General features: G+C 37.0%; 1 protein-coding gene across 7 annotated transcripts in view; it reads left to right on the forward strand.

Annotated features, from left to right (window-relative positions):
* The window catches only part of Cacna2d1 (calcium voltage-gated channel auxiliary subunit alpha2delta 1), a 432008-nt gene that overhangs the window by 399571 nt on the left and 9209 nt on the right, over positions 1 to 23228 (forward strand). For all 7 annotated transcript variants that reach the window (XM_076566314.1, XM_076566315.1, XM_076566316.1 and 4 more), the window contains 14 exons: positions 4937 to 5034; positions 7855 to 7942; positions 9058 to 9120; positions 9784 to 9887; positions 10735 to 10821; positions 11841 to 11908; positions 12327 to 12365; positions 13720 to 13791; positions 14927 to 15079; positions 15179 to 15231; positions 18529 to 18584; positions 18999 to 19128; positions 21113 to 21222; positions 21553 to 21635. In XM_076566314.1, the coding sequence (XP_076422429.1) occupies positions 4937 to 5034; positions 7855 to 7942; positions 9058 to 9120; positions 9784 to 9887; positions 10735 to 10821; positions 11841 to 11908; positions 12327 to 12365; positions 13720 to 13791; positions 14927 to 15079; positions 15179 to 15231; positions 18529 to 18584; positions 18999 to 19128; positions 21113 to 21222; positions 21553 to 21635 (1204 nt within the window). The remainder of the gene's footprint in view (positions 1 to 4936; positions 5035 to 7854; positions 7943 to 9057; positions 9121 to 9783; positions 9888 to 10734; positions 10822 to 11840; positions 11909 to 12326; positions 12366 to 13719; positions 13792 to 14926; positions 15080 to 15178; positions 15232 to 18528; positions 18585 to 18998; positions 19129 to 21112; positions 21223 to 21552; positions 21636 to 23228) is intronic.

Genomic DNA, 23228 nt, shown 5'->3' on the forward strand with positions numbered 1-23228 from the left:
TCTGATTGAGGTGAGTCTTCAACTAATGTTTCCTCTTCCCAAGTGATTCTAATTTGTGTTAAGTTGACAAAAACTAACTAGCATAATTTAACCCTTGTCACCTTGACACAAATGCATGATTATTAAACTATAACCTTCCCTTTATTTTTATCCCCAAGTCTCATGATAACATAACAATATATAAATAGTATAACTTTAAAAGTTACACTGTCGTTAAATTTTTTAGCAAGTCCATGATCTCTATAAAACTCCAAAATCTCCTAACTGTGGGCCTTTGTAAAATCAAAACCCAAATTATATACTTTCTTATTCTAAAAGAGAAGATTCTAGGCACAATTAAAAATAAATGAAAGCAAAGGCAATATCTAGAAGTGCAAATCAAACCCTGTAGTTCAATGTTCATCATCTTGGACTCACTTAAAGATCGTCTGGGATCCAAAGGACTTGGGCAGCCCCACTTCTCTGGCTCTTCCATCCACAGCACATGCATCTTATCTGGTAGGCTCAGGCCAGCTCCACTCCACACCTTCCAGTGTCCTTGGTGGTCATTCTATGATCACGACATTTCCAATATACTATATCCTTTGCTGTAACTATGGTTAAGCCTTCATCAGTGGTCTTCCCTGGAATCTGCAGGAATTCCAACCCTATCACATGGTGTCAAGGCTCAGCTTTTTTCCATGATCCCTCCAGATTTATAATTTTTACTTCAACTGAGTCTCCATCTTCACCAGTGGCCTTTCCTGGTCTCTCTTAAACATTGGGCCATCTCTCAAGCCCCCTTTCATAGGTTCTGTGTGTGTGTGTGTTGTTGTTGTTTGTTTGTTTGTTTTAGAAAGGTTCTTTCTGTGTAGCCCTGGCTATCTGGGAACTCACTATGCAAACCAAGCAGGCCTGAACACACTTCTGACCACACCCACCCACCCCTCCTTACCCCACCCCACTCCTAGCCCCTCCACATGGAGAGAGTCAAGTCCTGCACCACCTTATGACCTGTTTTGCCTTGTTCTGTTGCTATGCCTGGGAGACCTGCTCTTTTCTGAAGGGAAACAAAAGAGGAGCGGATCTGGGGGAGAAGAGGAATAGGAAGGAGGAGAGGGCAGAGTGGAGGGAGGGAAAAACTGCAGTTGGGATGGAATTTGTGAGAGAAGAATAAATTTTTTAAAAATCCTGCATAGTTATGATTATTTTTTTCATAATATTTTTATTGACTGTTTGGGAATTTCACATCATGAACTGTGAGCACACTCACCAGTCCTTCCAGGTCCATCCCTCCACCCTTGGGACACCCCCCCCCAAATAAAAGGGAAGAAGAGGAGCAGGAGGAAGAAGAAGAAGAAGAAGAAGAAGAAGAAGAAGAAGAAGAAGAAGAAGAAGAAGAAGAAGAAGAAGAAGAAGAAGAAGAAGAAGAAGAAGAAGAAAAAGAGAGAGAGAGAGAGAGAGAGAGAGAGAGAAAGAAAGAAAGAAAGAAAGAAAGAAAGAAAGAAAGAAAGAAAGAAAGAAAGAAAGAAAGAAAGAAAGAAAGAAGATAATAAGTCCAATTTGTGTTGCCCATATACTCACTGGAACATAGTCAAAAACCTTCCCGTGGCCAGCCCCTTAAAGAAGGCTGAGTCCTTCTCTACCCGCACCCACACCAGAATCCATCAGATTCTTAACCATTAGACTCAATGTCTGGCAAGGCACACACTCATGGCATGTTTGAATCTGGCACAATATGCTGTGTGGTTTTCACTTGTCACTATACATTCTTATTGTCCAACAACTGGCTCCACCAGCAACCCATTCATTGTTTCTCAGCAATGTATTGTTTAAATTATCTCCTTTGTTTCTATTCTCATTCAGTGTCCACACTATCACACAATACCTTTTGTCATTATTATACAACAAAAAGGTAGATGATAACTTTAGATTAATTCATAAATGAGCCATACCCAGGGAGAGGGGTGTCTAATGGATTGGTCCAAACAACAGAACCTTTCTGTGTGCTGATACAAGGCAAAACTGCTCTCAATTTAGAGTTCAGTGGCAGTAAGCGGTGACAGGCAAGGTTCACCTAGAAAAGGGAGCATTAAGGAGAAACCAGGGTTCTCTGGCATTCCTGGCCATAGCCAGGACGGAACAAAGGACATTTCCAACTACTGGCCCAGGAGAAGAGTTAGAACTGTTCACTTTAAGAATCTCTCTCATCCATTTTTGTCTCCTGTTAGAAAGGGCACAGATTAGTCATCTAAAGACACACTTGCTCAGGGTTAACCTATTGCTAGTCAGAAGCCTCTGGGGAGACCCTGACATCTTTGAATCTCAGTTTTCTACATTTTAATGTTTTAAATGCCTTTATTTTAGGATTTTTCAATTAAAACAACAAAATTGAGTCAGAAATGTTTTTAGATAATAAAATGGTAGTCCAGATATGGTTTGGATAATAATTTGTGGTATTTTTTTTATCTATTTCCTTTAAAATTTTGCTTTCAGCTTCTAGCTTATGAGATCATAACTCCATTTCAATATAGAGGTCTTTAGACTTCAGGGAAACCTTTACTTCTGAAACAGCAAAGCCTGTGGGCTAGTCAGACTTAGCTTTTTTAGCAGTCCAATGCATTTGCATTTGGAAACTTTCTAAACTTCGCCTCTAAACTAAGTTTTCCATAGCAAGATTATTATATCTAAAATATGAAGCATATTTTTTAAAACTTTTTAAGTTGGCCTCAAGAAAAATGTTTATAGATTTGTTTTTCTTTTTCAGCTAAAAAGTGTTTATAAACCAAACCTTTTTCACTTCTGCTCCATTGCTAAGGGCTCTGTGTTTAGGTGATTGCTTTTCCTCTTGAGAAGTTTCCCACTTATTCCTTGTCCTGAATGTTGGCTGTTTCCATTGGTTGGATGAGCCTGCTTGATTTACTTATGAGCTTCATGTACATTTGTTGTCTTTATGTGACCTATATTTCTGAATCAGGGCTGTAGTTCTCTGAATAAGATTTGCAAAACTTGTTGGTCCCAGAATCCTTTCACAGAATCTGCCCAGTCCAACTATATTCTTAGTGGGAAATAAATGCTCTTTGCTCTCTTTTGCCCCCCTGCTACTCACAGTGACAGCAGAAACAATGCAAGCAGCTGGTCTGTAGAGTAGCAGCAGTAGTTATTGGAAGGTGATTGCAAAGGGCAAGAGCCAGTTTTGTAGCAGGCATTCTTGGACCACCAGCCCCCAAATCATGACACCAAGACGTACTATTAGTTATGAATGCTCGGCCTTAGTTTAGGCTTGCCCCACTTACTCTTAGAACTTACTTTAATCTGTTTCTCTTCATCTATGCTTTGCCTCAGGGCTTTTTACCTTTCTTTCATTCTGTATGTCCTACTTCCCTGCTTCCTCTGTATCTGCCTGGCCCCAGGAGTCTCCCTCTCTTTCTCCCTTGTTCTCTCTCTCCAATCTAGATTCCTCCTCTGCCTAGCTATTGGTTGTTCAGCTTTTTATTAGACCAATCAGGTGCCTTGGGGAGGCAAAGTTAAACAAATGCAACACACCTTTACATACTTAAAGTATTATTTCACAACATAAACAAATGTAACACATCTTTACATAGTTAAATATTTCACTAACACACCTTTACATAAAGTAATACTCCACAACAAATTTTGCTTTAAAATATCTATGATTGAAGCAGTAAAAATTATTAAGTTTCTCACTGCTTATCTAGAAAAGGAGAGACAGTCTTCCACAATGAAGGAACCAATCCTACCATGTTCTAGAGTAAGCCAGTTCCTCAAAGGAAAGCACTGTGCAACTGAATAAGAAGCCTGAGAGGTGCCGCCTTCCCTTTGTTTTCAAAAGTGCTATTTCATTTGAACAAATGATGGACGAACCACACCCACTCATGGTTAGGCACTCAGCAGAGATTTTCCAGAAATAGATTATGAGCCCTTTACTTGAAATCACTGTTGCATAGTATATAAGCTTGTAAGCAAAAGTCAGATTCGGAGGAAATTATATCTACTACTATAAGCATGGCAGCATCCTGATACAGATCTGCATTATTTGGTGAGTTTTGCAGTGATATTATTGATTTGAGTTTTATAAATGATGATGCAGAATTTATGCCTAAAATTATATTTTTTAAGTAATCAGTTTATGATATTATAAATTCATCCAAAGTACAAGGTAGAACATTGGCTTTTAGTATAATAAAATATAAAAGTTTATTGATATTTTAAAATCACTTACATATAATCAAAAATTACTAATAAGTTATAGTTATCAATGGTTACATTATTGGAAAAGACTTTTACAGCAATCCTGTCTTGTAGAGTGGGATAGAGGTGGAAGCCTGTTATCGCAGGATGTAGGAAGACAGAAGCAGGAGGATTGCTCAAAGTTGGAGGCCAGCCTCAACTACAGAGCAAATTTCAGGGCCACATAGTAAGACCCATCTCAAAAACACTGAAAATCAAACAAACAAGCCAAGATCCCTTTTTTTCCTAACAGTCTATTTGTGAGAACATATTTTCTTAATGGCCCTCAAAATAAGTCAAGAATTTAAGATATTTGTAAATATGTAAAACATCGCCATGGTTTTTTAATCTTAACATGTAGATTATTATGGAAAAGTATGATATATATGATGAGCTTATTAATATTACAATGAATAAATATTTTTAATTTGTCTTAATATGAAATTTATAAAAGCCACAATTTACTATGCTATTTTAGCAAATACATTTGTATTGAGCACCCACTCTCCAGAGACCAGGCAGTGAATATGTACTGTCTGTGGTCTCACCACTCACTAGCAGTTCTGTTTGAGAGACAAAACAATGGGGGGCGGGGTACAAGCTCAATCACTTGCAAAGCCATACAACCAATAATACTGTTTCTGCAAACTGTAAAGTTGTAAGGTTTTGATTTCAATATCTTAAATATTCAAATCTTGTTTTTCAGAGAATACTGCAATGACCTTAAACTCTCGGATAATAATACTGAATTTCTTTTAAATTTCAATGAATTTATTGATAGAAAAACTCCAAATAACCCTTCCTGTAAGTATTTATGAACTTGTGGTACACCTGCCTCAGTGCTTGTGTCTAGTGGTCAGCTTGGTTTATATGATCAAGTCTCAGGATGATCCTATCAGCTTATTGGCGGGCTGAATTATTTACTACATGAATGTTAATGGTAACATGCAGCAATTTGGTCCTTAACGTTTTATATTATAGCAATATCACTTCGTTATTAAGTGAAATCAAGTTCTCAAAGCAAGGTAGTCAGTACTTGAAAGCAGTTAAGTGGTATGCTCACCCTAGTTCCTCTCAAATTTTAAAATTTGGTTTGAGTCATCTATTGGAGATTTTTATTACAATGCACTTGCTATATAGAGAAAAACATAGTATATATTCTTTGAATATGTTATGTCTTCAAATGTATTTGTTTTCTTATGAATAGAGTATAAAGAATAATCACTTAATAGTTTTCTTTCCTTATGACTTAGTTTAATCACAAGCAACTTTGTCTAAAAAATAGACTTCTGTAGGTGCATACCTTATAAGCCAAGTGTACTAGAGATGGAGACAACTTTAATAATTAATTTTAACTATCATCATTGTCTCTCTGGTAAGTCTACATCATTAATCCCTTAAGATTTGGTTCAGATACAAAGGTTCTAGACTTTTAAATATGTAATAATCAAAAATTTTTCATCCTAAAAATGGCTTGTAAGAATTCCACCAGGAACAACTCAAGTGAGAAGTAAGGGAGCGAAGCAAATACACATGAAGTTTATCCCAGTACATGTGGGAGCCCGTTCTGGGGTTCCTCGTGGCTTTACCCAGCAGGTCCGAATAGAGGATGATCAGGACCACGGGCCTGAGTGCAGGTGTCTGAGATGGTCTGCACTTGACTGTGCTGGGGGAGGAGGTCTTTTGCTCCACCCCTTGGCGTCTCTATAAAAACCTTGGACCAGAGACAGTCCGGGCCCGTTGGAATAGGTTCCAGGCCCTCTCAAGGCTATCCTTTATTTTCTATCTGTTTATCTCCACAACATTCTCCGCTATAAATCCTTCTATCTAATATTTCCTGCTGCTCGCACTCAAGAAAACTCTGGGAAGCTGTGGGGGTGGTGGGTAAACGCCCCACAAATACACAGAACGTGAAAAGAGAACAGAGATGAAACAGTCACTTCCTCCTCGTATTTCTCTTTAATTTTTCCCTTTTAAAAAGCAATTATTTCGATTATGAAAGGCTAAACAAGGCATTTCTATCAGTTATAAAGAGTCAGAAAGCATCCTCAAAGTTGCCTCTCCCTCTCAAACTGTTATGTTGAAAACCCAACTGAGTTGTTCCATCTCTCCCCACCCCCCACCCTGCCTCTTACATCAATCGGATATTAGTGAAGACCGTACATTCCTCATTGGAGTTAGATGAGGTTTTATCATGAGTGTGAGAAGAAAGTTCCTGTAGGTTTTCTCAAGGATTCATGTCCTGAGAGCAGACAAGGCACAGGAGGCAAAGTGAATAAGATATGCTCTTTGATCTTGGGTTCTCATTTTTTATTCTTTCTATTGCCTCTGAACTTGGACAGGCATGCTCCTCAGTTATTACAGAAATGACAGCCGAAAGCCTGTGCTCTTGAACTGATATTACTACATTCAAAACTACAGTTTTGGAACAGTGCTAGTATAGGCTAACTCTATCCCTTCCCCCTACTCCAAAACAAACACACAAATGGACATTTAGAGGAGTTTTCAAGAAGTCAAATGTATGGTCTGATATTATGTTCTACTGTGGAATGTGGTAGAATTAAAGTATCTTTTCCTTATTTAAAAAAGGTGAAAGTAAACAGTGACATATTTGTTTCATGTTTTTACTTGGTAATTTCAGTTAATAATCCTATCTACATATGAGTGTGTATATTGCATATATATGTATATGTTATTATGGTATGGAACCACCATATTAAGCTACATAACCAAACAAAACATAGAAAAAAGAATATTTTTCATTGTTTCCAAAATGTTATAATGCAGATGTCTTTTTGAATTTTCATCTATCCATTTATTTTTGTTTAAGGTTTTTCTTGAGAGCTACATACAAGAGTACTATATTCAAATCCTTTCCGACCCTGCCTTTCTGCCTTCCAATGCCTCCCACCCCTACTCCCTCTCAAGTCATGACCTCTTCCTCTTCAATTACTAGTGTTATATATGTATGAATATAGATACATGTTAAGTATACATTTATATGTATATACATGAGTAAACATATATACATATTTGTATATATAAATACTTAAGATACATATTTTAAATGTGCAAATCTGTACATACATATGCAAATACAAATCCCACATACAACCTCTGTGTCCATTTAGTGTTGCTCATATTTATATGTGTTTAGGGATGACCACTAGGAATTGAATAGCCTATCGGGGAACTTGTCCCTAGAGAAGTCTGATTCTCCATCTCTCAGCAGTCATCAACTGTCTAGAGTTCTTCATCATCACTGGGGCCTCATAAAATTCCCCCATCCATGTTGGCACATCAACTGTTATTGTCTTGTACATTCTTGGCCAGGCAGCATTATGTTTAGCTTTCATAGGTGCAGCTTCTTTGGCATGTCTAGGAGTCAGATGTCTTTTCATAAAGCATTTTCTCTTATTAGTAATTGGCTTTTATAATACTAATTCATTCATGTCCTCAATATATAAGATAAGATTAATGATAAAGAAAATACACAATGTATATGGAATACTCCTGCATATCTACTCAACTGGTTTTGAAAACAGTAAATATATTTGTTTTATTATTATTTGAATTAAAAAAATCTATGTGAGTTTAATTAAAGATATCATTTTTCTGTGTTAGGTAATACAGATTTGATTAATAGAATCTTGTTGGATGCTGGTTTTACAAATGAACTTGTCCAAAATTACTGGAGTAAACAGAAAAATATGTAAGTATTTGATCTTGTTTATGTATATATATATTGAGTTTCAGTTTCACATCTCCCTGGGAAATGTTTAGATAATGGGCCTCATAAATTCAGTTAGTTATTTAACTTTAGAAATGATTTCTCAGGAAATCATTTTACAATTGTCGATAATTTGCATTTTCAGTTGTGAGCATCATTCAGTGGTTATATTGGCCATGTGTGAGCATTATATGTTAATATGGCTAAAACATATTTAATCAACAAGTTTGTGTATGTGTGTTTGTGGTAAAGTAGGTTTTGTAGTGACTGTTTAATTGCCTTTCTACTGGCACACGCTGCTCTCTTCTATAATCTTATAATCTCTCAATGATAGAGAGTTTGCAGGGTGGTTCTCATCCACAATCTCTCTTTCATACGTATCCAGTCAGCCACTCAACTAGATACTTCTTCTCAGCATGTTTACCTCTCTTCTTCATAATCGAGGTCCTAAAATAGCATTTTTCAGCCGCGTTTTGTCCCTTTGGCACTTGCCTTCCTGGTCCCAGTTCCAAGACTCTTGCCTCCATGTGGCATTCCTGCCCCAGTCCTCCTCCTAAAGTGCTTTAATGTAAAGATAAAGACAGAGCTTGAAGACGGGTATGCTGGCCCATGACTATAATCTCAGCATCTAGGAACAGAGGCAGGGGCAGCACAGGCATAAGGTCATCCTTGGTATAGATCAAATTCCACCTCAGAGAGGTGGGGAAGGGCAGTTCTTAAGCATGAATTTCAAAACTGCTCACAGGCTGTCCCTTTAAGAACCTCATGCTGGAGAGTGAACTGCCTATGACTTCCCTCTCATTGTCTTATTCCTTCCTCACAAACTCCAGGGCCTAGACTAGCTTTCCCTCTTCTCTCTCCGTGGATGTCCTCTGTATCCCTGCTCATCACCATCAGGTGACAGCCCCACCCTTCTTTCTTCTAAGATGACTCTTAAGTACACTGACAGTGAGCGCTTCATTTCCTAGATTCTTCACCGGCCATCTGTGTGTGTTGATGGGTCTAACTTGGTTGCCTTGATTTCTTTTGTATCACGAACACCTAGCTCAGCATCTTAAAGCTTACTTTTTCTAACATCCTTTTATCTTCTGTTTTAGCAAAGGAGTGAAAGCACGCTTTGTGGTGACGGATGGTGGGATTACAAGAGTTTATCCCAAAGAGTAAGTTCAAGTAACATCTGTAAAAATAAGTTCGTCGCAACAGCCTGTGCCAAGGGCCTGGATGTTGCCATGTAAGGAAGCTATTCTTTGGGAAAACTGATCATTGTTAGTAGATTAAATTGCAGTATTGTTTAAAGTGTTTATATTAATAAAATATTCCATTTCCCTGGGCAATATTATTATAAGATGTTTCAATGGCAGTCGCTAGTCATATTTGTATATATAAATTCATTACAAATGTAAGAGAGGTTGAAAGAGATACTCCTCTTTGTAGGAAGAGTCCACCTGGGCTGTAAGAGCATAACGAGCACACTGGGGACGTAGAGCAGCAGTAGTGTAGCACACCCTTGCTTGCTTCGGTCTTTCATGCCTCGCATCTCTCACTATCTTAACAACAGTTCCCGCCGTGGGCTGAATAGGTACCAAGGCTTATTAATATTAGTTAACTGATTTATCCACAGTTTCTCAACTGAGAGTCAGCTTTTTCTTATTCTTAGTATGCTGATGCATTGCTTAGTAATAAGTACCAGTTACACTATCCATACCTGACCCTTAGCCATACCTGAATAGTAGATATATCTGTAGAGCTGTATTTCCACAAAAGGAATTCAGGTTATCATGTACCTTAAGGAATATAAATGATGAGAACCATTTCCTCCCTAGGGCTGGAGAAAATTGGCAAGAAAACCCAGAGACATATGAGGACAGCTTCTACAAGCGGAGCCTTGATAATGATAACTATGTTTTCACTGCGCCCTACTTTAACAGTGAGTATTCTTTGGAATTCGATGTCTTAGTTCCTTTTAAATCTTAAACAACTATTATACCTGGTGCCTCTCCCTTCAAATCAATTTATTTTGTTAATTGCCTGGTATGGTCATTATTGTGTATATAATATGTAGAGGAGATTGGGAAAACAGAAAAGAAACATGGATTTAGTGGAAGAAATTGAATGCATACACAGCAAGAAGTCCTCCAGCAATGCAGAGCTGGCATCTCCTGCAGGCATGCACACTAAGTAGAAACATATGGGGCTAATCCCCTGTATTTCAACTACTGCATTCAAACGTGGCTGATGAATGAAATAAGTTGGTGTATAGTAATGAATTGTATCTTATCTGTGTTAATTGTATAATTTGCTATCTATAAAAAATTGTCCATCTTTTAATATAATTTATATGATTCTTTGCTTCTCCCCCCAAGAAAACTATTTTTGTTCAGCCATTCACTATCTGTGTACATAGTTACTTTATTCCTCTCATTTTAAAAATGAGGAAACTGAAATCCATAAGGTTTCAGAGTTATATCCACAGACATACATCTTAAAAAGACAAAGCCTGTTTTGTGACTCCAAGATCTTTCTTTCCATTTCCCTCCAACATTTTGAAAATTGTGATTGGGCATGCACCCATCATATTATGGAAGTGGATGAAATGAAGTTTAGGAATTCCTGTCAGTAAATAAATACATAAAAACCAACTCACAATCAGTCAGATTTCTTTGGTATATTCCAAAATAAAAGAGAAAGCTGAAACCTCTTTATAAGCAGAATGCACCCATTCAGAGGCTCAGAATGATGGTTCATCTAGATTAGTCTGTTTGCTTTTCTTTCAGAAAGTGGCCCTGGTGCATATGAATCTGGCATCATGGTAAGCAAAGCTGTAGAGCTGTATATCCAAGGAAAACTTCTTAAGCCTGCAGGTAAGCATACATCATGGGTACATGTGACCAAGGTTAAATAAGACATTACATTTCCTCATAACCTGGAAACATTTATTCAGAAGATCAAAATTTTATATCTGAGATAGATAAACAATGCTACTCTATCAGTATATCCTAGTCTCAAATACATGGAAGATTTGTGTCAAGGCTGTACATACTTATAATCATTTAAACATGAACTTACATTTACATACCTGTATACTAGACTACTATGTAGCTGCTGAAAACAATTAGGGCTGGATCTGTCTAAAATTGTTCAACTATTTGGAAAACAAATTAAATCAACTGGGCAACCAAAACAACAGTACAAATGAGAACTAGAAGTGGGCTGAGTGAGTAAATACAGCAAAAAAATTCAGCAAGTGGCGTTTGTCGTTATATGACTCAGTATTGTTTGCAGTTATGTTTAGAGAGCAGATGGAAAAGGGGGAGGAGCAGTGTTTCTGCTCTTGGGAACAATGTTACCTATCTGTGGTTCAACTGCTAGGAGTCACTCCAGTGTTTCCTGGCTCCTTTGCCTTTCACTCAGTTGCTATTGACTTACCACTTATCACTTATTCTCTCAGCTTCCCCTCACTCTTCCCCACCTCTCCCAGTATCTCATAAACTCAGCTGTCTGCTCTTTCAGCAAATGTCTCTTAGGAATCTGGTGCTTGAACTGGCAGGGTTAGAGATACGTTTTATATGTACTGCTCAAATGATACCATGTTTTTGAGATCAACACTCACATTTTCTAAGTAATATTGTTAATTAATTGGACAGCCAGATGGTGGCTATTTCTAAAAAATTACTTGAAATGTCAAATACAATTTATGGTCTGGTTTAAGACTACAAGCACTACTTCTTAATGACTCCAAAAACTGTACCTCTGTATTTAAAAAAAACTTATATTGATTATGAAATTTATTAGCTAGTTTATAAATTGTCTAAGTTGTTACATTGCAAAGATAATATTATAGAAATCGTGACTTCAAATTAATTTACATTATATCTTTCAGTTGTGGGAATTAAAATTGACATAAATTCCTGGATAGAAAATTTTACCAAAACTTCAATCAGGGATCCGGTAAGATTTTTTTCAAAGTTATTAAATTATGATGTTTAATATTTTCAAAGTCCACATAAGTAAAAATGATCCTTATGTAGTGGCAAAATAAATTTCCAATATCACTATACTTAAATAGAAATGGGCATTCTAGTTTTCAACATTTGTGATTTCCTAGGCAATGCAATGAAAACAGTTTGAGGTGGACAACTTGAAGTGTTCATACAGATAAATATTGATTGATATTTTCTTTTTTTAAAGAGGAAACTAGTATCTTTTTCCTTATAAACTATAATTATTTACTCTTATTTAGACCTAATAAAAATATTCCAGGCTGTCTTATTATAAAAAGTAGTTATTAAATTCAACTGATTTAAAACTGTGAAATGGTGATTAATTCATTTTTTTTTCTTTTTATTTATTTGTTTTTTTATTTTAGTGTGCTGGTCCAGTTTGTGACTGCAAAAGAAACAGTGATGTAAGAAAACTCTTTAAAATAAATTTGACTAGAGTGTTTTTGTTTCTCTTGCTTACTGAATAATAATCATGTCGATGATTAAAAAGATCCAGGATTTTTGATCTAATGCTAACACATTCTGTAGAAAACTGATTAATACAGGTACTTTAAATGTTTCTTCAGAACACATTTATATCTTAAGGAAGGAGAAGAGTCATGTCCAAGTGGATCATATTCTGTTTAGTATTGGTGAAGATGGAGTCTTTTGAATATCTTCAACTTTATTTATTTTTCAAGAAGTTTCTAAGTACAGTATTGGTTTCAAATGCAGTCTGTCCTCAACCTTTGTCCTTTCTGTGAATTTTCACAATACTGAAGGAGATAGGGGATGTGAACTAAATGCTGATGGTAGACTTTGAAGAGTTAGGTCATACCTTGTGTCATCTCTCTCTGCAAAGCTGAGAAAGAAACCATGAGCCAGCTTTGTGAAGGACCTGAAGGTGCTCTAAGTAGGATGCTAAAACCAAGAACTGAAGAAGAAGATCATGTGAATACCTACTCCATTTGTGCAGACACAAATGGACTGCCAAAGGAAAAGGAGATTTCTGGCTTTCTGATGACTCCTACTTCTGTGAAATTATAAGCCAAACCTTTTATTCTTTTAGAGTTTATTTACTTTCCCATAGACCCTGTTAAACAGTTGCTTTAGAGAAAATGTTTCAGCAAACTGTTTGGATGCTGGGAACATAGCATATTGTGTTTCCAACTTTGAAAACGATGTTTTTATTGTGAGTTTGTTCAACATAAGCTACTAAATTTTCACACACTTAAACCAGGTAGAAATTTCTTTTCTCATCTATGAACACATTATTTTTTGCCTTCTTGTATAAATCTCCCATTTATCCAACTAAATATTTTTAACAAAGTAATGTAAAATAGTTCCTCATGTTTACTCCTTGATTTTTCCCCTAGTCTAGGAAATATAGTAAATAAAAAATATAGATAGCTTCTTGTTAATATTAGGTTTAAAAAAACAATTTTTGTGGTATTAAATATGCTGGTCTATCCAGCATCTTGGACCCTTAGATGACCTTGCAGTTCTAAAAAGGCATGGCTGAATCTCTTTTCAGATTTGTCCAGACAATAACATTGGTAGGTAGCTTAGCTGGTAATAGATTATTAAACCTGGAGGCTTAACATGAACAGCTGTGTGCATACATGTATAAGATTAGTCGGAATTCACTTTATCTGGAGAAGATGTAGTTGCTGAAATGTCTCTATTGCTGTTGCTTAGCTTATCTGTATACTCTGGAGCAATAATGGAGCAGCATGCTAGCCTTCATATTCACATTTACCTGTTGCTTTCTGCTCCTAGGTAATGGATTGTGTGATTCTAGATGACGGCGGCTTTCTTCTGATGGCCAACCATGATGATTATACTAATCAGGTATGGACCTGGAGTAAGGGAGAAGTTCAGTTTCCAGTGTGCTTTCGAGGATTAAAATCAGTAAACCCCTTTAGATTTTTAGAAATTGATGAGTTGTTCAATTTTTGTCACAAAAGAAATCTTCAAGAGCAATAGAATGTAAACCAATGCATTCTAAATAGTAAATCTAGCTCTCCTTTTGTAATTGATTTTACTTTTAGATAACAGTAGTCACCATTAATGCACATAGTTGGGGATTTTAAAGTAATATGAACTTGCCTTCATTCTTTCAGCAATTCAGAAAATTGCTACATCTTAAATACAATCAGTTGGTAATATCTAAGTCATCATATGGACAGATGCAATTTCTAGACCAAAATTTACAAATTGACCATAAAAGACTATTAATTCTGGATCTATATTTCTAGGTTTTCTGTTTAAAATATACCAAGAGCTCCCAACACTAGCCTTTCTTCTGACTAACCATAACTTTTCTGCTAAAGCTAGGAGTATGTGACTGCCCTTTCTCTGAGGCCCCCAGTTCATGACAGCCTGCTGGGTAGGTTTTTAGTCCTACCCTCCTCATTTACAGTACTCTTCCCTTCTCCAGGAGATAATAGGTTTTTTAGTGCTGTTTATCATGGAAAGCATGTAGGTGTAAGATGTTTTTATATGTGTTTATTACTGTAAGTCAAGCTAGCTAAAGTATCTGTCATCTCAATTGCCTTCTCTTCTGTAGGAAGAGAACCAAAATTTACCCTTTGGTGATTTCTGGTATACAATTAAACATTATTAACTATGGTCTTCTATTGGAACCTTAACCCGAAGGACTGCAACTCTGTTTCTTCTTTTCCTGCTTCTAACCCCATTCTTCTCACCAGGGAACATCTAATTGTGACCTTATTGTGCTTAGAAGTGGACTTGGTGTTCATTCCTCCCACAAATATAAAACCACAGAGAGCTCCTGAATAATGAGTGTGCTTAATTTCATTTTGATTTTTCGGCATTGCCAGAGGCAGTTTCTCATTTACTCAATTTTACAAACTGGTATTTTAGTTCAGTTTCTCAGATAGTATTTTTTTTTTTTTACTGTATTGATTTAGATGTTGATGTTGTTTTAAATTTGAAACTACTGAATATCTCTTTTCTTTTCCAGATTGGACGATTTTTTGGAGAGATTGATCCAAGCTTGATGAGACACCTAGTTAATATATCAGTTTATGCATTCAATAAATCATATGACTATCAGTCAGTGTGTGATCCAGGCGCTGCTCCGAAGCAAGGGGCAGGACATCGTTCAGCATACGTGGTCAGTAAAGCCTGTGCTTGAGCTACTTCCTCTCATGGGGCGCCTCTACCAGCACAGATTGATGTAACGAATTCTCGATATGTATTTTCTATTTTATAGCCATCAATTGCAGATATACTGCAGATTGGCTGGTGGGCCACAGCTGCTGCTTGGTAAGTCACGTGTTTTGTTTTATTCTAAATGAAAGAAAAATGTCATTAAAGTATGGGTTTTGTGTATTATGGGTATTATTCGTTCCTATGAACATGTTAGAAATATTAGTAGTTTTTCTAAATGATCGTATAAAATATACTTTTCAAATCTCTATATGAAAATATTTATATTTCATATTTTCATCAATATGAAAATACTGATAAGTTCAAGAAAATTTCACCCTCTTTAGAGACTTTTTGGAACCTAAATTTGTTCTTGGTGATTTCTTACATGTACAGGATACATTTTGATTTCACCCTCTTTTATTCCCCCTCCCCATACAAGTCCCTTAACCATCTTGTCATCTTTTTGTTTTGTGATTCACTGAGCTCACAAAGGCCGGCTGAGTGGTTATGGGCTCACCAGTGGGTCCACATCTGAGGATAATGACACCCCTTCTCCCATAATCCATCAATAACCAATAGTTAGTATGGAGGGGTGGGACCCCAAGATCCCTCCTCCAGCCGTGATAAACAGGCCCTGCATGAGTTATTTTTCCATGGCTATGCCAGGTCCAAAGAAGGCACATTGTGAAACTTGCCGTTTTCCAGCGGTTAGATTCATCTAGCCTCCTCATCCATGGTATTCCCTAAACCTGAGAGAGGGTGAGATAAATGTCCCGTGCAGGCCTAAACACTCAACTGCTCGTTATTCTCAGCACCTTGAGGAGCCAGGAGTTTTTGCATTCAATGTAAGGAGGAGCTTCTCAGATGGGAGCTGAGAATAGCAGTTGTCTATAGATATAAGCACAGATGCCTTCAAGAATTTGACAGCACATTTATTTAGCTACACAACAATATAAAATTTGCCCCGGGCTTATATCCTCCCTAAGTGTGAGCTTTTGACTAGATTATTCTGTGGTCCAGTTAGAACTCTGAAATTTTGTTTGTTTGTTTGTTTGTTTTTCAATTTTTTTGAGACAGGGTTTCTTTGTGTGGCTCTGGCTGTCCTGGAACTAGCTCTGTAGACCAGGCTGGCCTCAAACTCACAAAGATCTGCCTGGCTCTGCCTCCCGAGTGCTGGGATTAAAGGTGTGCATGACCACCGCCCAACTGAATTTGTATTTTTTAATGTTATACTTAATCCTTAAATTCTAAGAATATTGATAAAACATGATTTATTATCTTTAATATACAGATAAAATGTGCATATTGATGCAATTCAAGACATGGTAACTGATTTTTCTGTATTAATACAATATTGGCACAGTGTCGGAAGCCTCATATGAAGGTGACTCCTCTTCCTCCTTGGGATGGCTTTCCCATCCCCTTCATGCAGCATCATCACCTTCTACCTGTGAAGTCCAAACATTTAAACTGGTGTGACACTGCAGGAGTGAGTGTGGGAATCACACTCTGGTCCCCCAGGCCACTCCATGCCTGTGTCTAGGATTCCTTCTCTCCTTCCCTTGCCCTCTGCTTCTTTCCTGACTACCCATCTTTCTGGAGTTGTACCTCATGCTACTGAACTGGCTCAGCCATATTTCATATTTACTAATCTATAATAGCCATTGAGTATTAAGGATTTGGGTGATAAAATCAAGCTCATATCATTTTTACTAAAGTAACAAAAATATTTCAAATTTTAAAATTCCAAATTTTCCTAAAAATTTCTATTTTACAACTGTGCTATTTGTATGTTAATATGTTATAAGTAGATATTCTTTATATTATAATAACCCTGAAATTATTGCCTTTGTCCATTTTCTGGCTAAAATCTCTGTTACCGCCGCTTAACTAAATAAAGTTCCAGAATATTCTGTACAAAAATTTGGTTCAATTACCATTTATTATAGAACTAGAATGTATTGTGTTTCTCCATGTAATTCTATGTATGCCACGTTACAGATTAATCTCAGGCCTAAAGTTCAGATAATGATTTTTGTTTGCATGTCTTTATTGTGCTATGGAGTTTTAGTAACTAAAATAAAAAGAAAATTCATGATATAAACGTTTGTGCACCAAATGTTGATATTCTCCCCCATAGAGTTAGCACTTCTGCATAGTAATATGACTTAGTAGGCTCCTGCACTCATGTAGTAAGCTCCTTCATGTTGTAGATATTATTTTAAGGTGTGTTACTTTTGTTTATGTTGCATTTGTTTAATTCTATGAAGCTGTGTTACTTTGCCTGTGTAAAACACCTGATGGTGTAATCAAGATCTAAATAGCCAATAAGCAAGGCAGGAGGAAGGATAGGTGGGGCTGGCAGGCAGAGAGAATAAATAGAAGGAGAAATCTGGGAAGAGAGAAGTAGACAGAGCTGGAGGAGGATGCCAGGGACCAGCCACCCTGATACACAGCAAGCCCCAGATTAAGAGTAAGATTTACAGAAGTAAAAGAACAGGAAAAGCCCAAAAGCAAAAGGTAGACAGGATAAGTTAAGGAAATCTGGCAAGAAACAAGCCAAACTCAGATCAGGCATTTATAATTAAGAATAAGCCTTCATGTATGATTTATTTGGGAACTGGGTGGCAGGCCCCCCAAAAGAGAGAAAAACAACCAACACCTGCACTCATGTAGTAGGCTCCTTCATTCATGTAGTAGGATCCTGCACTCTGCATTCATGTAGTAGGCTCCTCTTTCGTGTAGTAGGATCCTGCACTCTGCATTCATGTAGTAGGCTCCTTCATTCATGTAGTAGGATCCTGCACTCTGCACTCATGTAGTAGGCTCCTTCATTCATGTAGTAGGATCCTGCACACTGCATTCATGTAGTAGGATCCTGCACTCTGCACTCATGTAGTAGTAGGCTTCTTCATTCATGTAGTAGGCTCATACATTCATGTAGTAGGCTCCTTCATTCATGTAGTAGGCTCCTACATTCATGTAGTAGGATCCTGCACTCTGCACTCATGTAGTAGTAGGCTTCTTCATTCATGTAGTAGGCTCATACATTCATGTAGTAGGCTCCTTCATTCATGTAGTAGGCTCCTACATTCATGTAGTAGGCCCCTTCACTCATGTAGTAGGCTCCTTCATTCATGAAGTAGGATCCTGCACTGATGTATGTCTCTCCTTTGGTCCCAAGTTCTTTTGACTTTTGGATTTTTTGCTGATTGGAATCCCTGGTAGGACATTTTTCACAATTTAAGAAGTACAACAAAATGTCTAAAAGTATCTGTTAAATTCATTTTTCTCAAAATGATGAAATGAAGTATACATGTGTTTATGCTTGCAAAACTGCTCATTTTTTCTGTAAAATATTGTAAAGGACAATTTCTAGGTGTTTCTCAATTATTCATTTTCAAACTCCAGGTCTATTCTCCAGCAGTTGCTCTTGAGTTTGACATTCCCACGACTCCTTGAGGCAGGTATGTCAATGTATTGATGATGTGGTCGTCATCACAGAAGTCCTTTTCCCTTTGTGATTGTGCTGAGTCAGTCTAGTAAACCCACAAAGAGAAGTTGCACATGTGTTCATGTGTGTGTCTGCATGTGTGTGAGCAAAAGAAAGAGATCATCAAAATGATACTTTTGATATACTGAAACTTCTAATTTCCAGTGATTTATAAACTTTTATAGTTCACATTGGCCTGCATTTTGTAGCTTAAATATTAATTTATTATTTAGAAACTTACCATGCACCTTTTAATGACTGTCAGGCAGTTCCTCAACAGTAAACCAACCTACCAGACATTTGTCATTGTCATTAATTTTGTCTCTGTGAGCAGTGGCTCTAAGAAAAGCGGCATCTCCAATGGTGACCTTTGTTTTGCCTCCCACAGTTGAGATGGAGGAGGATGACTTCACCGCCTCCCTGTCGAAGCAGAGCTGCATCACAGAACAAACCCAGTACTTCTTTGAGAATGACAGTAAATCATTCAGTGGTGTACTGGACTGTGGAAACTGTTCCAGGTACTCTGTTTCTTTGTGTGGAGTTGTTCTTGTTTACTAAGGGCAGCATTCAAGCCTGTTGTAGTCAAGAAAATAGCAGGAATTCTCAGTGGAGTCAGTGATAAATAGTTGTTTTAAGCTGAACATGTCAGAAATACTTGGTTTTGTTTTAGGTCTCATAAAGTCTTGATAACTTGTAATTATTTTAGCTACAGTAACATGATGAAGATAACTGGTTCTGACTTTAGGCAGAATAGAGAAATTTTAATTCATTTTCACAAACAAGATCAATATTGAAAGCTTTGTAACAAAATTGAGTTATAATAATTTCAATCAAATATGACTTTTCATATATGATAAATAAGAAAGGATGTAAAAAGTTGGGGTGCTCTTCGTCTACTTCTACCACTCTCTGACATGAAGAATTGAATATTAACTTTGATTTGAAATCGAAGACTCTGAGGAAAATACCTCCTAAGGTCATGATTAGCATTCATAAAACATCTTTGAAATGTTTTGGGATACAGAGAAAATGCATTTGGCTGTAATAGGATGGAAGAGAAGGGCAAGATGGGGGCTTTGGAAGGTCTGAAAGGAAAGTGCTTGTCCAGGCTGTGAGGTCCCTGAGCCACAGTTTACAAAGTACACAGGGGCTTTTAGAGATGGAGGGCAAGTTATTCCAGAAGAACATTAACAGAGAAAGAAATGGGATGAGGTAAGGTAACCTGAGGAGAGCATTGGGATAGTTGATGAGGGCTTGAAAAAGTCAGTCTACAACAATTACAATAACTATTTTTACTCCAAGGATTTAACCAATAGGCATGGTCAGTATTTTTATGACTTGGTTTTGTAAACTTCTTCAAAGAGATAGTCTATGAAGCAGAATGAAAAGGGGGAAGTCAAACATGAACGCTGGATAAAGACCACTTTATTTAAAAATGAATGCACAGAGCTTTCAGGTTTAGAAAATAAAACAGCAGCCTAGAGCGGCTGCTCTCGGTGTATGCACAAGCACCTTGGCCTTACACTAATTGTGATCCAGTAACAGCAATGTGTACACGAAGAACTGGAAGGGTAGAGACTGGTCCAGCGCATTGCTTGAAAGCATAGTCTCACTTCAGTTATTCTATGCTGTTTTCCCAGTTCAAAAGGAAAAGCTAATAAATTCCACTTTTTAAAAAGGAAGAAATTAGATCTTGATCATATATTGGTTACAAAGGAAAAGGAAACAGCTGACGTGGCTGCGGAGCTTAAAGCTTGATTCCCTTTCTGAGTTCTGCAATGTAACCGTTTCCAACTACAGGCACCGATTTGCATTATAATTAAAGTTAAATGCAATAATGAAAATTTTATGTCACATTTCAAGAGCTTTGTTTACCATATTAGATAGAACAGAAAACATTATGCCTTCGCAGAAAACCTGTTAGGAGCTGAATAGAACAGAAAACATTTATACCTTCGCAGAAAGCGTGTTAGAAGCATTGTTCCACACTCTGTTCTGACCTCAGTTTGACAACATGCTTACCCGCTTTTCCCCCCTGCTTTGCCTATCTGTAAAATAAAGTATTGTTGCCTTGTTGCCAATGATAAATATCACCATTTCCTGCATACTTAAAATCAAACATTTTTAGGGTTTTGGACATTAACTAAATAAATAAATTTTGTAATTAGGCCTAACAACTTTAAACATTTCAATCAAAGACATGTTTAATATGACCTTGAGTTTTTTATTATTTTTGAGAGAGGTAGTGTGTTCGTGTTAGTAAGCAAAACATGGTGATCTTCAAATCACATTCATTTTGTATGTGTGTGTGTGTGTGTGTGTGTGTGTGTGTGTGTGTGTGTGTGTGTGCTCACGCTTCCAATGCACGTGTGTTATCCTGGATGATGGTGAGGCTTTCTTTTTATCTTTCTTTTTGTTAAGAAAGGATATTGGGATGATTTCCATTCTCTTTCCCAAAAGATGGTTTCCACTTAGTGATCTTTTCTAAAATCTATTTTGCAGAATCTTTCATGTAGAAAAACTCATGAACACCAACTTAGTATTCATAATGGTGGAGAGCAAAGGAACATGTCCCTGTGACACGCGGCTGCTCATGCAAGCGGAGCAGACTTGTATCCTTTGGCACTAGAGATGTCTGGAAGAGTTCATCTTAAAGCAATGACTGTTTAACTCTGTCACCCTGTGTATGCTCATATAGAGAAAAAAAACTGCAGTACCAAAAATTTGAAGGTCAGAACTGGTCACGTTACTTGGGAACTGTGAGAAAAGTTCATTGAACATTATAGTTTCTCACAGTTCTGAATACTTGAATTTGTTCTGTTGGTTGAAAGCACTTGCATAGGTCAGTCTTGATTGATTTTGGAAATAAATATGTCTCATTGCGTATTTTACCATGTGGGGAAGACATTACATCCACTCTGTTCCTTGACAAGCCTCTTTAGCTGATGGTCCAGATCCTTGCGACATGGTTAAGCAGCCCAGATACAGAAAAGGGCCTGATGTCTGCTTTGATAACAATGTCCTGGTAAGGGTTTTAATGTGTTAAAGTATTAATAAATTAATAGTTATTTTCCACAAGGAGTTAAAGGGATGTGTTTTCATTTTAACTCATTATGTCTTTATCATAGTTTTCCTCATTAACATGATGTACTTGCTAGTAAACAAAAATTTTCCATTTTTGTAGTTTTTATGGTTAGCATAAAATCAGTAGTTGCTTCTTCTGTCTTTTCCACTATAGTACTTGCAAACACAACTTCAATAAACCTCTTAATAGCCTATACAATTATGTTAAAGACATACAATGAATAATAACCTGTAGAAAATGTTGCCTGTAGAAAAACCTGTAGGAAATACATTGTCTACTTAAATTCATATTCCATTCCTGAAAGTGTGTTATTTTTATTATAATTAGTATGTGTTTAGTCATCATTCAATTAAAAACTTGTTATAAGTCATTATTATTGAATTATTTTGTTCTACTTTCTCCTGTATCAGTTTTTCCTTCTTTTTAAGAAAATTTATTTTATGTATATGGATATTTTGTCTGCATGTATAATCTGTGCACCACATTTGTGCCTCATGCCCGAGGAAGCCAGAGGAGGGCATCAGAGCCTCTGGGACTGGGGTTACAGCTAGTTGTCAGCCATGGCATGAGTACTGGGAATAAAACCCAGGTCCTCTGAATGATCAGCCTTAACCTCTGTGCCAACTCTCCATCCATTCAAACTGTAATTCTTAAGCATTTTTATATAAAAGATACTTATTAATTGTTCAGTAAAGCATTTAGAAAAAAAGTGACTGAGAATCATTTAAAAAAAAAAACAGGTTAGGCTATTTCTTTCAGACAACCTATGAACCTTATCATATTAGGACTGCCTGTGAGAGATCCCAAGACCACAGTGGAACATGGGAGGCTAGCAGACCAAAGTCATAGTGAACATGAGGACAGCATTCCAGGCCTCCCAAACCATTTGTTTACGATGGTTAGTAGGACACATACTAACAAGAGCTGTTGTTGCAAACCCGCTATTGACAGCGTGCTATAGAATTGGAGCACACATTTTTTTTCTGTTATTGGAAATAGTTTTTTTCCATACAATATATTCTGCTTACTGTTTTCCTTCCCCTTACTACTGCTACTACTTCCAGTTCTTCCTCCCCTTCCCTCCCCTCCCCTCCCCTTCCCTCCCATCCCATCCAGATCCAGGCCCTTTCTGTCTTTAATTAGAAAACATGAATCTAAGAAATAAAAACAAAATCAAACAAACTGGAGCAAGACAAAACAACAAACAAGAAAGCGAGCCAAAGAAACAGCACAAGAAATGCGTGTAGACACTTTTGCACACACAGGAATTCCATGAAAGCACAAAACCAGTAGCCTAAATACATACACAAAGGACCTGTAAGGTTATAAAAATAAAACAAAATGAAACAAAAACCAAAAACCCTGACACAACATTAATGAGACACAGAACCTCCAAAGATTACCTTAAGTTCATTTTTTGTTGGCCATCCACAGCTGGTCAAGGGGCCTGCCTGTAAGAGTGGGTTATTTTCCCAGTGAGACTTCCTTGGAGAAAACTCAATTTTCACTTGCCAGCGGCTTTCAGTTGGAGCT

The sequence above is a fragment of the Peromyscus maniculatus genome, chromosome 3, assembly GCF_049852395.1.
Source record: "Peromyscus maniculatus bairdii isolate BWxNUB_F1_BW_parent chromosome 3, HU_Pman_BW_mat_3.1, whole genome shotgun sequence".
In the NCBI taxonomy this organism is placed as follows: Eukaryota; Metazoa; Chordata; class Mammalia; order Rodentia; family Cricetidae; genus Peromyscus; species Peromyscus maniculatus.